Consider the following 15620-nt stretch of genomic DNA (forward strand, 5'->3'; position numbering starts at 1 on the left):
GGTTAATGGTGGTTGGCCCTCTGTGGATTTTCAAGTCCGCAGACTTGGAGGGGTGAGTGTATAGCTCTGCACCCACCTACTGATTGTGTTTGCTGGCCTATGCTCTGGTTGGGAGATCCATATAGCTGTTTTCATCTTGCTGGTCTTTTCTACCATGGCAGGGCACAGTCTGCCATGGTGGGTCACTGTCCTATGTGGATAGCAAGTAACAGCTGTGTGCCCCTTCCCTTCCCCATCCATTTCCCTCTTCTATCTCCCTCCTATCATTGCCAGCAGAGTCTTGGATTGGTGGGTGAAAGACTCCAACTTTTGTTGTCTTGTGGATATATGAATTTTCCCCTTTCATTTTTCACTTCTTGTTTTGCCCTTCCTGCTCCTGGCAGAGAATTGCTTAATTTATTAATCATATCCATTTATTTCTTTTCACCACTGTTCAAAAATGGCAAAGGTGATGGCAAAGGTGATGTGCTAATCTGATGAAGGTAATTGTATTTTTTAAAAAGACAGCTTTGATACTTATTTGCTAGCACTTTACTTTGTTATGGAGAAGCCTACGGCTTAAAGCAATAAGCACTGATTGCTTCTGAATGCCTTTTTTATCTTTAAAAAAATTGTGCAAAGGAGCTTGTGATTTAAAAGAAAAAGAAGTATTAATACGGCATTCTGAATCCAATCAGTGTTTATTGCTTTCAGCTGTAGGGTTTTGCACACAAAACTAAAATGCTAGCAAATAAATTATATCAAAGCTCTCTAAAATAAATTTACAGTTACTTTTCTCAGATTAATTTCATTAGCAACAGAAAAGGAACTTTCCTTAGCCACAGGAAGACTTGAGAGTGGAAGATCTACTTTTCTGTAAGGGATGAGTGACCATTTTAGACTGTCTCTGTACTGAATAAATAATCAACTTTAAAACTACTTCAACTGCCATGGCTGAATGCTATGGAATTCTGGGAACTGTAGTTTGTTTTGGCACCCTTCAGTAAGAAAGCTAAAGGTCTCACAAAACTACAGTTCTTGGAATTCCATAGCAATGAGCCATAGCAGTAAAAGTGTTGTTAACCTGGATTATTTCTGCAGTGTGGATGCAGCCTTACTTAAGGAGCATCAGGAATTTTTGTTATGTTTCATAGAATCATAGAGCTGGAAGAAACCAAAAGGGCCGTCCAGTCCAACCCCCTGCCATGCAGGAACTCCCTAGCTGGTTGTTGTTTCCAAGGTGTCTTTGGGATGTAACATGTTTCTATAACTCTGCAACTTTATAAACTATGTATGAAGAAGGATGCTCCAGTATATGATACCGAGAAACCTGATGTAATCCTTCTTACTTTCTTAATCTCTCCTTTAAGAGTACCTTTGAAGCAGAGGGCTTGTCTACATAGGTTATTTACTTTGAATTCCACCTGGACTTGCTGCATCCTGTTTACATGACACAGGGCCAAATAACAAATAATAGTCACGCAATGCCTGGGTGTCACCTGGTGTGGGGAAGCAGGGATTCCAGGGGGCTGGGCCAAAAGGGCACTTCCCCCACCTCACTACCATGGCACATAGAATGGTGGCATAGCAGTTAGATGGCGGTCATGCTCGACCTTCTCAGTAGCCTCCCCAGCCTTCCAAGTCCTGTGTGGTCATGGCTGCATGGGACCCGGAAGGTAGCCACCTACTTACCCCAGGCCAGGAGTGCACTACCTCACTGGGTGACATCCTCCTCTGGGGTGTCACTCTGTGCATTCTGCACCACCACACCCCCTTGTTGATGCCACTCCTTCCCATGCAGTTCCTGTAAGATGTCAAGCACTGCCACTGTAGTTGCAAGTTGCTTTAAGGTCAGAACAAGACATTCAACATGGATAGCATGCCTGGGCATCTCATTGTGACCTCGGGTGGCAAATGAGAATTGTGTGGGAAGGCAGGCACCAACATTGTGATGGAGAGAGTATGGGTAACAAGGGGAATCTGGGGGGTGGGGGTGGGATTCAAGGCCCAAATATTCCCAGGCAGCCTGGAATATTCTAGCCAGTGAAGATAAACCCAAACTGAAGACATCTACTGGAACTATTTTAGTCAAAGCCATCCTCAGTACTGAGAAAGTAATATGCCAGAAATACTGGACATACCTCTGTTGCCATGCCTGATGTACTCCAATACCAAATCAATTTAGTAACGGGACATGTGTGGCTCTAGAGATGTTGCTGGACTAAAACTCCCTCTTTCTATAAACATTGGTCATGCTTGTCTGAAAGGAATTGAGAACTGCTGGGGCTTCATCCAACAGTGTCTTGAGGGCCATAGACTACATGGCACAGGCTACCTGTCCTTGTTATAAATGCATCAAGGGAAATTAGCCAATTAAACTTGTCTCCGCATCATACCTCAGAGAGCAGGGACCACAGGAGAGAAAGCCCTCTGAGTGGGTTGTTTTGGAGGCAAGGCCACCCAGGACAAGCCCTCTCCCATGAATAAGAAAATATAAGAGAAGTCAACAGGGAGATGTATTTCTAAAGATATCCAGGCCCAGATTGCATTAGGCACCACAGGCTAGAGGTTCCTCATCCATAATTTAGGGCTTGGGGATTTAAGATCATTGCACTGGTAGCCAATGCAGTTATTTGAGAACTGAATTTATGTGTTTTCTTCAGCTGGTAGAGATTTGGAGGCAAATGTCTCAGGACATTTACATGCAACTGTCTAGGTCTAAATCAATCAAGTTTACACCTAATTTCCCACACAGGTATTGATTGTACTATTAGACACCATGAGTTAGAAGCCTTTGGCAGCAGATCTGAGATGTCATGAAAGAGCCACAAATTGTTACTGCTTTCATTTCTTGTGATTGTATTCCTGCCAGGAAGCAGGGAGGGGAAGTCCTTGTGAGATTTTCTCTCTTAGGTGCCAAAATAAATTGTCTGGCCCAAAGTACTTGCCATGTGCCTTGATGGGAGGGAACAACATTTGTTGCATTACCTCACATAGCAAAATGCTTTGGGGTGAACCTAAAGAGCACCATTTTCCAACATAGAGATTAATGTTGATGCTGGGGAAAAAATAAAAACGAGAAGCAGTCTTTGGACTCGGTTATTTTGATTCTTGTTTCAGGGTTCTCCTGGGATACAAGGGCCAATTGGGCCCCCAGGGAAAACTGGAAAGAGGGTAAGCAGTTTTTTCATCCCTTGGCTGAGTGACATTGACCAGTAATTTTCCTTCCTACCTCTTTGCCTCATCCTTTTGCTTCAATTTTTTTTCCAGGGTCGCTCAGGAGCAGATGGTGCCAGAGGACTCCCAGGAGAAACAGGACCCAAGGTCTTCATGGTCATATTATGGGATTGAACAGGGAGGCAGGGAGGAAATGAGGGAAAGAAACTTCTGGGATCCCACACTGTAGGTAGAGTTGAGTCTACTGTTTGTTATAGAATCATAAAATCATAAAGCTGGAAAAGACCACAAGGGGCATCCAGGCTAACCCCCTGCCATGCACGAATTCTCAGTCAAAGCATCCCCAACAAATGGACATCCAGCCTCTGTTTAAAGACCTCCAAAGAAGGAGACCCGCCATGCTCCAAGGAAGTGTCTGCCACTGTCAGACAGCTCTTCCTGTCAGGAGGTTCTTCCTAAAGTTGAGGTGGAATTTCTTTCCCTATAGTTTGCATCCATTGTTCTATGTCCTAGTCTGTGGGCCAACAAAAAACAAGCTTGCTCCATCCACAATATGACACCCCTTCAAATGCTTAAACAGGGCAATAATATCATATTATTATGATTAATTTTTGTGCTGAGATCAGCATATTCAGGTGGTAGAGATGGGAAAGTTTTTCATCCAATAGGTACATAAACTAGGAAGGAAGGAAAAAATTCAATAGGGTTTATCTGCCTTTTATCCCAATCTTGGAAACAAATCATTACCTGTGGAAATTATGATGAAACATTAGGAGATCCCTCCTATATCAGATCTAGTCTAGCATCCTGTTTCCAGTGCTGACTTGCCAGATGCTTCCACAAAGATCACACACAGACAGGACATGAAGGCAGTAATGTTTCCCCCTTATTGTTTTTTCTATGTAACTGATGTTCAGAGGTATATTGCTTCCAACATGATGTAACATTTAGTGGGTTTTAGGCTTGCTCATGGTCTGCAAAATTGTTCTATTCACAGCACTGGTCCCACAAGTTTGAAAACACAAAAAGCTGTTTTAAGCTTGGTCAGATTATTTGCCAATTAGCTCAGTGTGCCTATTCTGTCTGGAGCCAGCACTCACAGAGTCAAAATGTTGGTGCTTTTTGACTTGAAACCAATCTCACATTTTATTTTGGATTGCCTAGTATAGACATTGCCTAGTATAGACATGCCCTTCACCCACATCTCTAATCAGTCAAGTTAACAATGGAGGACAAAGGTTTAAAGCCTCCCAGCCTCCCATGAGCCAATGTAGTGTAGTGGTTTGAGTGTTGGGCTATGACTCTGGGAACCAGGGTTCAAATCCCCACTCAGTCATGGAAACCCACTGGCTGACCTTGGGCAAGTCATACTCTCCCAGACTCAGAGGAAGGTAAAGGCAAATCGCTTCTGTATAAGTCTTGCTAAAAAGAAATGCAGTAAGTTTGCCTTAGGTCTCCATAAGTCAAAAGAACTTGAGGTCTCACAACAGCAACAGCCCATATTAGAGTCCCTAGCCTTACCAAGGCTAACATGGGCTGCTGTTGTTGTGAGACCTCAAGCTGACTTACCACTGCTTATTCTAAGACTGAGGGAGATCCTTGCTGGTGCTGATTCTGCTTTTCATCTTACTCATAGGGTGATAGGGGCTTTGATGGGCTCCCAGGACTTCCTGGAGAGAAAGGAAATAGAGTAAGTATGTCCAGATATTCATAATGTCTCTAATAACAATGTTTGTATGGCTAATACTATATACATCCTTGGTACTGTATTCACTTGTCATACTTTGCCCTCATACAGGGAGAAGTTGGACAGCCAGGCCCACCTGGAGCTCCCGGTGAAAATGGTGCTAAGGTAATTATAGATCCAGAACATGGATGGATACAGAAACAGATAAAAGGGAACTATTGCAGTTTTCTTTAAGGAATACAATGGGTACTTACCTCTAAAACAACCTTCCCTGACCTCCAGATGTATTAGACAATTCCTATCAGCCTAAGGGGCTATGCAGACCGCCCCTTTTACGGCCAGATAAGGGCCGCAGCAACTGCATGTCACAGTCCCAACCTCACCTTTGCAGGGTTTTGATGGGCATGATAGCCATGGTGCCATGGCTTTACAGCGCTCCTTCAACAGTGTCAAGTGGACGCAGCACCAGTGGAGTGCCATGATGCCGCATGCCATGTGATACAGCATGCAGCATCATGCCACCCTGGGGCTAGGGTGTGTATCATATGAAAGCTATGCCCTGACTCCACCCCCAACCCACTTTCCCCCCGGTCTGCACAGCCCCTAAGCCAGCATGGTTGAGGAATGTCGAGGCTGTGATCCAGTACACTGGGAAAAGCTGCCTGGAAAGATACTGAAATTGCTCTATTCTGAGTTGCATTGGCCCAAATGATTATAACTAGTTATTGAAATAATTGGAAGAAGGAAAAGGAGGAGAAGATAAGTGAGTGATTACAAGCAGGATGCTATTAGAGTGGTTGAGTTGAAACAGTTTATTGAAACTCAAGAGGCAATGTTGAAAAGAATCACTTTGATCAATATGTGGGCTCATTTCCCAGCTTTATTAGTACTTGAGATACATTACCAATTTCAAAGCATACTCTTTATCATAATGTTCATCTCTGGGGTTTTCACATGATGTTCCAGGGAATTTGCAGTTCTTTACAGGCTTATCAGGGGTTTCCACAGCAAGATCAGTTGTGGCAGACAAGATTGGTTGTGGTCACAGCAAGATCAATATGTGGCATCATTTCCTAACTTTATTAGAACTTGAGATACATTACCAGTTTCAAAGCATATTCTGTATCATAATGTACATCTCTGGGGTTTTCACATGATGTTCCAGAGAATTTGCTGTTCTTTGAAAGTTTATCAGGAGTTCCACAGCAGGCTTCTGTAAAGAATAACTTCCTTGCCACTGTTGATGATGTTCCTATGCAGCATCTTGACAAATTTGAATCTGCTGATTGCTCATATAGGTTAGTGATTGCCTGATATTTTATTTTTCAGTATGAGGTTTATAATGTGTCCTAGAATCTTCTTCAGTGCCCCAGGATGCCATAGTAGATAGGTGATCCTCAGCAGAGAGATCTATATGAAAAAGCATCCCTTAAAGATAGAAATTTTGGGAAAAAAATGAACTAGCATTGCTTCACACATAAGGGCTTCAAAGCAAAATACAAACATACTGCTTCTTAGCTGTAATTGCTGTCATTTCTACCTTTTAGACAGGGATCTAGTCGTTCGGTGTCCAGCTTCTCAGAACTTGTGGTGATTGATGGTGGTGAATGATGGTATTTATGGGAGGAAAGGTGCAGACTACCACCTCCCTCTTGTGGTCAGAATTTCTATATTGTATCATTTAAGTCTTTCCTCATCCTGTGTGAGACTGTAATTATGTGATACCTGGTGGACTAAATGGCTGTGGAAGGTTCTTGCTAGGGACATCTCTCATTTCTATCTTCCTTTCGCAGGGCTCTGATGGCATACAAGGCCCCAGAGGACAGCCTGGGGAAGCCGTAAGTATCATCCCATCAGATGCAGAAGAATTAGACTCCTCAGATCAGCTGTAGTTAGTCTAAGACTGAGGCTCTGAGCTGGGATCAGCAAAATACATTCTATAGACTGTATGAAGCCCCAGTTTTAATTTTGCACCCCCAGGACAATCACAAAGCCTATTTTATGTTGTTATAATCACATGTCTTTAGAGACGTCTTGACTCTGAAAAACAAAAAATGATAGGAGAGCTAAATGATGCAAGGCTTTAGGGTGGTTCTTACTATCTTTTTAAAGGAAAAAAAATACAGTTTCATTGCACAGTATGTAAAAGGATACATTTGGGATATGTTCAGTCTGAATCTCGCACTTTCAGATCTTCATTGTATATTTTTTGGGGTTAAAAATTCTATTTAATTCTAAAAGAAGTCTGCAGATATGTAAGTGGAAATCCTTTGCCGTGCCATCTCAAAAGTACCTCAATCTTGCTCTGTGCCTTTAACAGTGAGCAAAAATCAAATTAAAAGAAATCCTAAGGTAACTCTCTAATACAGTGGTGGAGATAGCCAGTGCCTGTTTGTTTATCCTCAGCATGTGATTAAAAAAGAAATAATAATGGCAGAACTGAGTGGTGCATCTGATTCTCACCTGTTCCACATCAGGATTCACATGTGAGAGTGAATGCCCAGGTTTATGGAAATATATACCTTTGTGAACTACTGTTAGAAAGTGGTACAGTCCAGGAAGCATTTTAAAGGTCCCAAACAGACAGGCCAAAATAAAGCTGCTTTGGGTCACTTTGGAAGTATGCTGTTTAAATGATGCATGCGTCCTAAGAGGTCAGAAGCTGCACCAAAGCTGTACTCCAGTCCTTAGGACTAGAGTGTGGCTTTGGTGCGGCTTCTAGCCTCTTAGGACACATGCATCATTTAAACAGCATATTTCCAAAGTGACCCAAAGCAGCTTTATTTTGGCCTGTCTATATGGGCTCAATGTTATTATCAGAGATGAGCAAAACTGACAGTGTTCCCCCCTCCAAACATCCACTCCTGAGCACACCAGCCTTTCTTCATTTCAGCACTGTAATTTAGGGCCAGAAGGGGTCATTTTTTTTTGCTGCTATTCTTATACTACTGGGAATCAGAAATTCTTGCTGATCTGCTGTCAATCACCCAGGCTGCTGCCGCATTGCACAAGACACAGATTGACACTGCTTTATCCGTCATGACTCTATCCTGTGGAATCCTGGCATTTGTAGTTTGTTGTGGCACCAGAGCTCTCTGACAGAGAAGGCTAAATTTCACACAAAACTATAAATCCTAGAATTCCATAGCATTGAGCAATGGCAGTTAAAGCAGTGTCAAATTGCATTAATTCTTCAGTGTAGAGTAGATGCAGCCTCAGAGATCTATAAGTAGATCCAGGCCTTCCTTCTGCCTAGAGTGTCCTGTGTTTTGAAAACAAGGACATGCAACCTCAAAATGGTGGAATGAGCCCCAATGCTTGGACCATGAGACACACCAACCTTGCCCAGCCCTGCCATTGATGTATCTTACTGTGTTTGTAGCAGTCGCTTCCTTTTTGATAAAGGCTTAAAGGGCAATCCTGGAGTCAGGTGCTTTTTTATTTTATTAATGTTCATTTGTTATATATAGATCTAAGCAGCACTGGATATTACTTTAAGCATCCAGCCCGTCCCTATCCAAAATGGGTCATATAATTTGCCCATATCCTGGTCTTTTGGCATTATGTGTTTCCCCTGCTCATTGGCTGCTCCTGGCAGAGGGCAAGGAAACATGGAACATTGTGATATCATAATGCAAGGTCTGGTGCACTATACATTGATGAAGCCAGAGTGATGGTGGTTGCCAGTCAAGTCTGGAAGCTCCTCTGTTAGTGTGGTGGTGAATCTTCTCTGGCTTTTTGTTTGAACTTGAAAGGAGCTGCCTAAGGTGCCCAAAATAAGTTTATCCCCTTGGATAGCACCTTTAAAGTTAAGAGTAAACCCTAGAACAGATTTTGTTGGTGTAATATGCCTTTGAACAACAGAAAAATATTTCGATTGACAGGTGACAATTGAGACTTAACAGTTGCAATGTTCAGTTGGTTGAGAGTTATGGCTGAAGCAGCTGTGTGTTTGATTGCTGTGTGTGTGTGGACTAGGTTTGGAACTGTGAAGCAGAGGTGTGTGTGTTTGCTGTATTATATTGTATATATATTTTAACTGAAGATAAAAACCTGCAGGACCTTTGGACAAATCAGCTATCTGTGATTGTTTCCTTTTAGTGTGAAAAGTGATCAGTACACTGGCAATACCAATAACTGGGGGTTTGTTTTTATACTGTGCTGTGAATATTGTTTTTGCCTGTAGCTGGGTGATTCCCCCCCCCCCCCCAGACTGCACCAGTAGTTAGCCTTGTCTCATATATAATTACTGGCTAACAGATTTACCACCCTTCTGATGAGGGAGCCACCAGATTTCACTGTCCTTGTTTCTCCAGTTGTTTTGTACTTGATGCTTCCAATATGCCTAAAGATAATGGATCATGGGAGCTGAAGTCCACTACATTGGGAGGACAAAAGTTCCACACCCATACATTAATGTCATGGCTACATTTTTCCTTCAGGCTTGTGTGTCTGTTATCATACTTTTATATGGATGTGCTGTATTTTATGCCTGAGAAGAAAGCATCCTTCTTCTGGGTAGTATGTCTATTGCTGTTACAATGGCCATTTGAAGTGCACTTGTTGTTGGATGATCATGAATGCATTAATATTTCTGATGTGGAAAGTAGCAAAGGAACCTCTGTTAGAAAAAAAAGAAAGAAAGAGAGAAAGAAAGAAAGAAAGAAAGAAAGATGCTTTCTTTGATATTTCAAAGAACAGTAATCTTGACATGAACAGAAAATGGTCCCCTTTCATACTTATCTTCCTGTGTAGCTCAGGGTTTGCAAAACATAGCACTACACTGAAAATAAAATTATGCTTTGGGACAGTGGTGTCCCTACCCCTGGTGTCCCAGCAGGGCATAGTGGCAGCCAAAAGAGCTCACTTGACCCTCTCCTCTGCCTCAGCAGCAAAGCTGGGAGAGGTATGTTTAGGTCTCCCCTTCACTGCTGCTGCGGCAAAATGGAGAGGGTTGCAGGGGGAGGAGGGCCTGATTGGTTGTCATCCCTCTTCTGGAAGGTCACCCGGTGATGCCACTGGATTGGGGCAGTCTTTGGATGGCACAGAATGGATCAAACAACAATCATTGGGGCACATTATTCTGGTGTCACTAACACATCCATCTCTTCCGCCCTAGGGCATGCGTGGCTTGACTGGTTCACGAGGTGCTCCTGGTGCTCCCGGCCCACCGGTATGAATTCCTTTTGTCTCCCCCACCCTCACTGTACTTGTGTAGAATAGAAATGAATATGAAGTGCTGAAGCAAGGGGTTGAACTAGATGGTCTTGCCTCCTTTCCAACTATGCAGTGATTCCATGTTTACCTTCAGAGGCAGTTCATGCTCTGCCATTTCATGCAATTGAAGTTTGATCTTTGTTTGAAATGATTAATATTTTCATTTCAGGACATAAAGATAAAAATTGAATTTGGGGTGAAGCTGCATTTTTTCAAATTGGAATTAGATATATAGCTGTATTTTTGATGTTATAATATCCCTGAACAAAGATGATAATGCTTGGTACGATGGAAGACAGCAGGAAAAGACGATGGCCATACTGTTAGTAGATCAATTAAAGCGAAGAAACCATGGTCTGAGTTTGTAAGACCTGAGGAGAGCAGTTGATGGGTGAGACTCTTAGAAGTGTCACCTTCATAGGGTCACCAAAAGTCAAAGTAGACTTGACAGCAAATAGCAACAACTAACACGGGCTATTGAAGGCATAGAACACCTCTGATTAACTAACCAAGTTTAAGAGATTAGGAGAATATAGCAGATGGGTCTACTCCATTTCATTCCCCTTTATTTCTTCAATGTGAGTGTCCTCCTCCCTTTTATGGTTTTCTTTTTAACCATGGTTTAGCATTATGTCTCAATCACTGCTAGCCCTAGTTAGCACTATCCTTGATTGTCTGCATCACCAATTAGAAATAGGAGTTTGAGGTATGTTCGTAGAATTTACTGTAAAACATGAACATCATTAATATATTTATATCCCAGGTGGAGTAAAAGCTTTTGGGTGAGATACATATAAAATGAAATAGTTGAGAACAACTTTAGAAAGTAAGGAATAATTTAAACCAATGGTTCTCAAATGGTGGGGCAGAATCCTCAGAAGAGGGTGCAGAAATTGCTCAAGGAGTGTGTGAGACATGGAGGCCCTGATCCCTCATCCTTCTCTTCTCAAACTTTTTTATGTGTGATATTTACACATACATTGAGTTAAATATTGAATTTAATTAAATAAAACTGTTCTCATTTGAATTTGAATGTTATTTCCTTATAAAATGTTAAAAATTTTAATGTACACGAATAAGAAAATGAAAATATGCTCACTAAACAAACAAAATATTTTTATTCATGTACTGCGTTGAGTGGGAGGATGTGAGGTTATTCATGTGCTGCATCGAGTGGGAATTCCCAAGGTTAAAAAGTTTGAGTACAATTGATTTAAACAGTCTAAAACCATACAACTAATTAAAACAAACTAGAATAAAATAGTTTAAAACTAGGTATCTGTACAGACCTAGGTGAAACCATTAGACTCAAAGGCTTTGATAGTAAGCCATGTTTTAACATGATGCTAGAATGAAGCCTGCATCAGCACCAGTTGATCCTTCAAAGGGTGAGAATTAAAGAACTGGATGCCAGAGTAATGGAGACACTCTCATGCATTCTCATACAGTGTATAGCTTTGGTTGAACACAGAGGAAGACCTGTCCAAAAGACCTCAGACTATGGTAACGCTACACTGTGGTCAACATGTACAAGAGAAAAATCTGTATCAAAAGTGTCCAACATTTCACAAATGAAAACTGAAACACACGTGACCAAACATCATCAGTGTGCTCAAGGTTACCAAAGTTACTAATGATGGCAAAAGTTATTAATTAGGAAAAGCTGCAGCAGTTTGTTTTTGCCTGAGTCTACAGGGAAGGACAAGTTCCTGTGTCTTCCTGACCACTCCTCCCTGCCTAGCTGAGTGCAAACTCCTTGGCACTTTCAACTCAATTGATAGTAATTGAAGTAAACTGAGCAGGAGAAAAAAAAATGGATGAGGAGAGGAGAGAAGGAAATGGGGCACTTTAAAAAATAGCTGGAAAAGTGTAGTGACCCATGATTAACTAGGCCTGTCCCTGCCAAATCGGAACAGCTGAAAGGTGTGTACATGGGAGATGTGAGGAGGAAGCACCCATATGAGCCCAGTGGTCTAACCAAAGCTAGGAGACTGTACTAAGAATGCACTTGCAATGTAGAAATAATGCAGTTTGGCACCACTTTAACTGCCATGATGCCATCCTACAGAGTCCTTGGATTTGTAGGTTTTTGAGGCATCATCACTCTGGCTGAAGTGCTAAAGACATTTTAAAACTATAGGATGGAGCTACAGCCCCTAACGTGGTGTGAAACTGCATTATTTCTAGTGTAGATGCACCCTTAGACTAGGAGGTAGAACTCAGATTTCAGTGTCAAAGTGCCTATTTTGCTCCTCCATTTCTGAGAACACAATATGTAATGTATAGTTGAAGAATTAACACAGAGAATACTGAGAATTTAATCCACCACCCGGGGCCCTACAAAATATCTTTGGAGATGTGATTGTGATACAGTTTTATTTTCATCACTTCTGTGAATTTGTTCTATGGAGGAAAATCCTTGTGACTTTTGTGGGATTTTTTTTTCATCTAACAGGGTGCAAATGGTATTGATGGGGCTCCTGGACCCAAAGGCAACTTGGTAAGAAAGCACTTTCCTATTATAGACTAAATGGAGATTTTGGATGGGCTGCTCTAACAGAGAAATGTGAATATAAAAGCAGGTTTAAGAGGATGAGGCAGAAAGAAATAGTTCTCATAATCAGCAGAAACAAGAAATGTAGTCTGGGAGCTTATTTATTTATTTAATACCCTGTCTTTCTCTCAAAACGGTATCTAAGGCAGATCAAAAATTTGAGTTAAAACAAAATATGGTTTAAACTATTAAGTACAAAGGTTTTTTTTAAAACAAACAAACAAACAGCCAATTACATTATAAATATTAAGTTTAAAAGATTTTGAAAAGCAGTTAATAATAATAATAATAACAACAATAAAGATACCTGTAAAAATGTGCATAAGATTACAGTCTTTGGCCAATTATAGCAGAGCCTTGGAGCCATCCCAACCTATTCAACCTATAACTCAAAAGAAATGGGATTTATGTCCCAATAAACATTCATAGAATTAAATTAGCAAGATAGTATGAAATACTTTAGCTCCCCAATGAAATAGGCTGAAATACGCTCTGGAATGTGTGGAGTGTTAAAAAAATGGGAATGTATCCTTTTACATACATGTAGTAGAATGCATTTACATCAGCTGTGGCTTGCTGCGATTGATATGGATTTAGGAGGAGGTCTTCCCATAGGTAGTCTTCGAATCCTTCTGCAAATTAAATCCTGTTCTCAGGCATCTACTGTTACTTTCAATTTAAAACATTCTTGTGGAGCAAGGCCAGTCTAAAGCAGAGGAATTAAGATAATCACACAAAATGCCCAAGAGGTACACACCCACAAGCACACCAATCCACATAATGATAATTTTGCTTTTGATTCAGTAAACTCATTTAAAAAGAGCTGCTATATGCACAGATAGGGGTCTAAGCCAACCAGAATTTTATTGACCTTACCCAATTGTTATCCTCTTAATCAGTTGCCTTAATTGGAGGATGGAGAAACAGAAAAATATTCCAGCTGAGCCACTCTTGTGTTATCATGCACATGGGTATACTTTCACAGTGCACTGTGGAGAGTAGCACAATCTGTTTGAAGCTTCTTATCCTCAGCGGGATAGAGGCACATTTAAATTATTTACAAGCGGGTCTTATCCCTGATGGCACAGTGGTTAAATGCCTGTATTGCAGCCACTCACTCACAAACCATAAGGTTGCCAGTTCAATACTAGCCCAGGGTCTCAAGCTTGGCTCAGGCTTGCATCCTTTCGAAGCCGCTAAACTGAGTACCCAGATTGTTGGGGCCAATTAGCTTACACTCTATAAACCGCTTAGGGAGTGCTTAAGTGCACTGATAAGCAGTATAGAAATGTACTTGCTATTGCTATTATTGCATTTGCCCATGGCCAGGAGAATGCAGCCTATATACAGCCCGGATGCCAGCCAGGCTTATTCTGCAGCTTTTTAAAAATGGGATTTTCCTGTTCTTGAAAATGTTAAAATATCCAGGCTATATAATATCTGGGCTTATTCTGCAGTTTATGTGATAAAACCCTTTTGTAAATTGAAACACACCTCTATCCCACTGAGGATAAGACGCTTTAAAAAGAGTATGCAGATCTCCTAAATTAGAGGTGGACATAATCTCCTTTTTAAAAATTAAAGCCCAGAGACTCACTAATGGGAGCCTGATCCTAAAATATTGCTACAAATTAAAGAATCTCTGGGCCAAGAATTTGTTCTGGATATCAAAACTGATCAGCTTAAATACCCCAAAAGCACCAGATCCCATCTGAGTTTGGAAGCTAAGCACAGCCAGCCCTGGTTAGTAGTTGGATAGGAGATCAGCAACAAATATCATGTGATGTAGGCTATATTTCAGAGGAAGGAACTAGCATAACTATCTCTGAGTATTCTTTACCTTGAAATCCCTATGAAATTCATGGGGTTGTAAAAAGTTAATAGGCAACTTGTAGGTGCATGCACATGTTCACGCATGCACCCACATAAACTGATCAGAGTACGCAGTGTTTTCATGAGAACATCTACTCCTGTTTATTTCAATATTTCTTCATTTCATCACTATAATTTTGGGTGATTTTTTTTCGGGGGGGCGTTATTCTTTAAAAAATGGATACCAGAAATCTTTGCTGATTGCCTGGAAAATCACTGAGAGATGTAATAGTAGATCTGGGTCTACTTTCTGCTCAGTCCTTCACATGGGAAGGTGACTGCCTTAAGAGTGCTTTGCAAAAACATGTACTGAGATAGATTCAGAACAGATATTAACTATAATCAAAGTAGTGTAATTTAAACCAATACTCTAAGCCATGGAAGAAAAACATATTGATTCATATTATGTTTTCTATTTTGTAATTCCTCTATTTCTGAACAAACCTGTTGCTATAACAATTAACACAGGTTAATTTGAAACTAAATGCAGCTTTTGTACTACCTAAGAGCCTAATCCAAAACCTTTGTTTATTCAGACCACATCTTCTTTTACTACAGAATTAGATCTACTCAGAAGCAAGGGGGGAGCAATTATGGAATAATTAATTTCTGTTTTCTTCCTTTTAAGCAAGTTCACTCATTCTGAAGATAAACACCACAGACTAGCAGACAGCAAAGCTTGCCACTTTCTCTTTAAGCATGCTTAAATTATTTGCAAAATTGTGCTCTAAGCTCCTAAAATATTAGAGAAAATAGAGCTGGTTATTAAAGGACAGAACTGCATATTTGTTTCCCACGGGAAGGGTTGAAAAATAATTGCCAGCCTTCCTTGGCTGTGTCACATATACTCATAATTATTGCCACTATATATTCATATTACCAATTTGTGTTCATGTGCATAAAACTAGGTAGTTCCTGGCCTCTACAGTGAACATGAGTCTAAGGAAAATGTACCCCAGCAGCCTTTACCAATATATAGGCAATTAACCCTATGCCCAGTCAGGTCAAGTTAAAAGGAGAGAAATGTAGGTTAGCATCATTGCACTAATTTGCTAAGTGCTCAAGGAGCTGTATTTAGCTATTTGCGAATTTTATCATTTTCTGCTTCCACTGAAAGTTTATATCAGGAGTGGC

At 40.9% G+C, this 15620-nt stretch overlaps 1 protein-coding gene across 4 annotated transcripts in view; it reads left to right on the top strand.

Annotated features, from left to right (window-relative positions):
* Positions 1-15620, top strand: part of COL5A3 (collagen type V alpha 3 chain) — a 154730-nt gene that overhangs the window by 76826 nt on the left and 62284 nt on the right. For all 4 annotated transcript variants that reach the window (XR_006102242.1, XM_042452743.1, XM_042452744.1 and 1 more), the window contains 7 exons: positions 3100-3153; positions 3250-3303; positions 4793-4846; positions 4955-5008; positions 6637-6681; positions 9963-10016; positions 12516-12560. Coding sequence is in view for 3 of the 4 variants with exons in the window: in XM_042452743.1 (XP_042308677.1) it covers positions 3100-3153; positions 3250-3303; positions 4793-4846; positions 4955-5008; positions 6637-6681; positions 9963-10016; positions 12516-12560 (360 nt within the window). In the remaining variant the exon portion in view is untranslated. The remainder of the gene's footprint in view (positions 1-3099; positions 3154-3249; positions 3304-4792; positions 4847-4954; positions 5009-6636; positions 6682-9962; positions 10017-12515; positions 12561-15620) is intronic.

Source organism: Sceloporus undulatus, chromosome 2 (genome assembly GCF_019175285.1).
Source record: "Sceloporus undulatus isolate JIND9_A2432 ecotype Alabama chromosome 2, SceUnd_v1.1, whole genome shotgun sequence".
Taxonomy (NCBI): Eukaryota; Metazoa; Chordata; class Lepidosauria; order Squamata; family Phrynosomatidae; genus Sceloporus; species Sceloporus undulatus.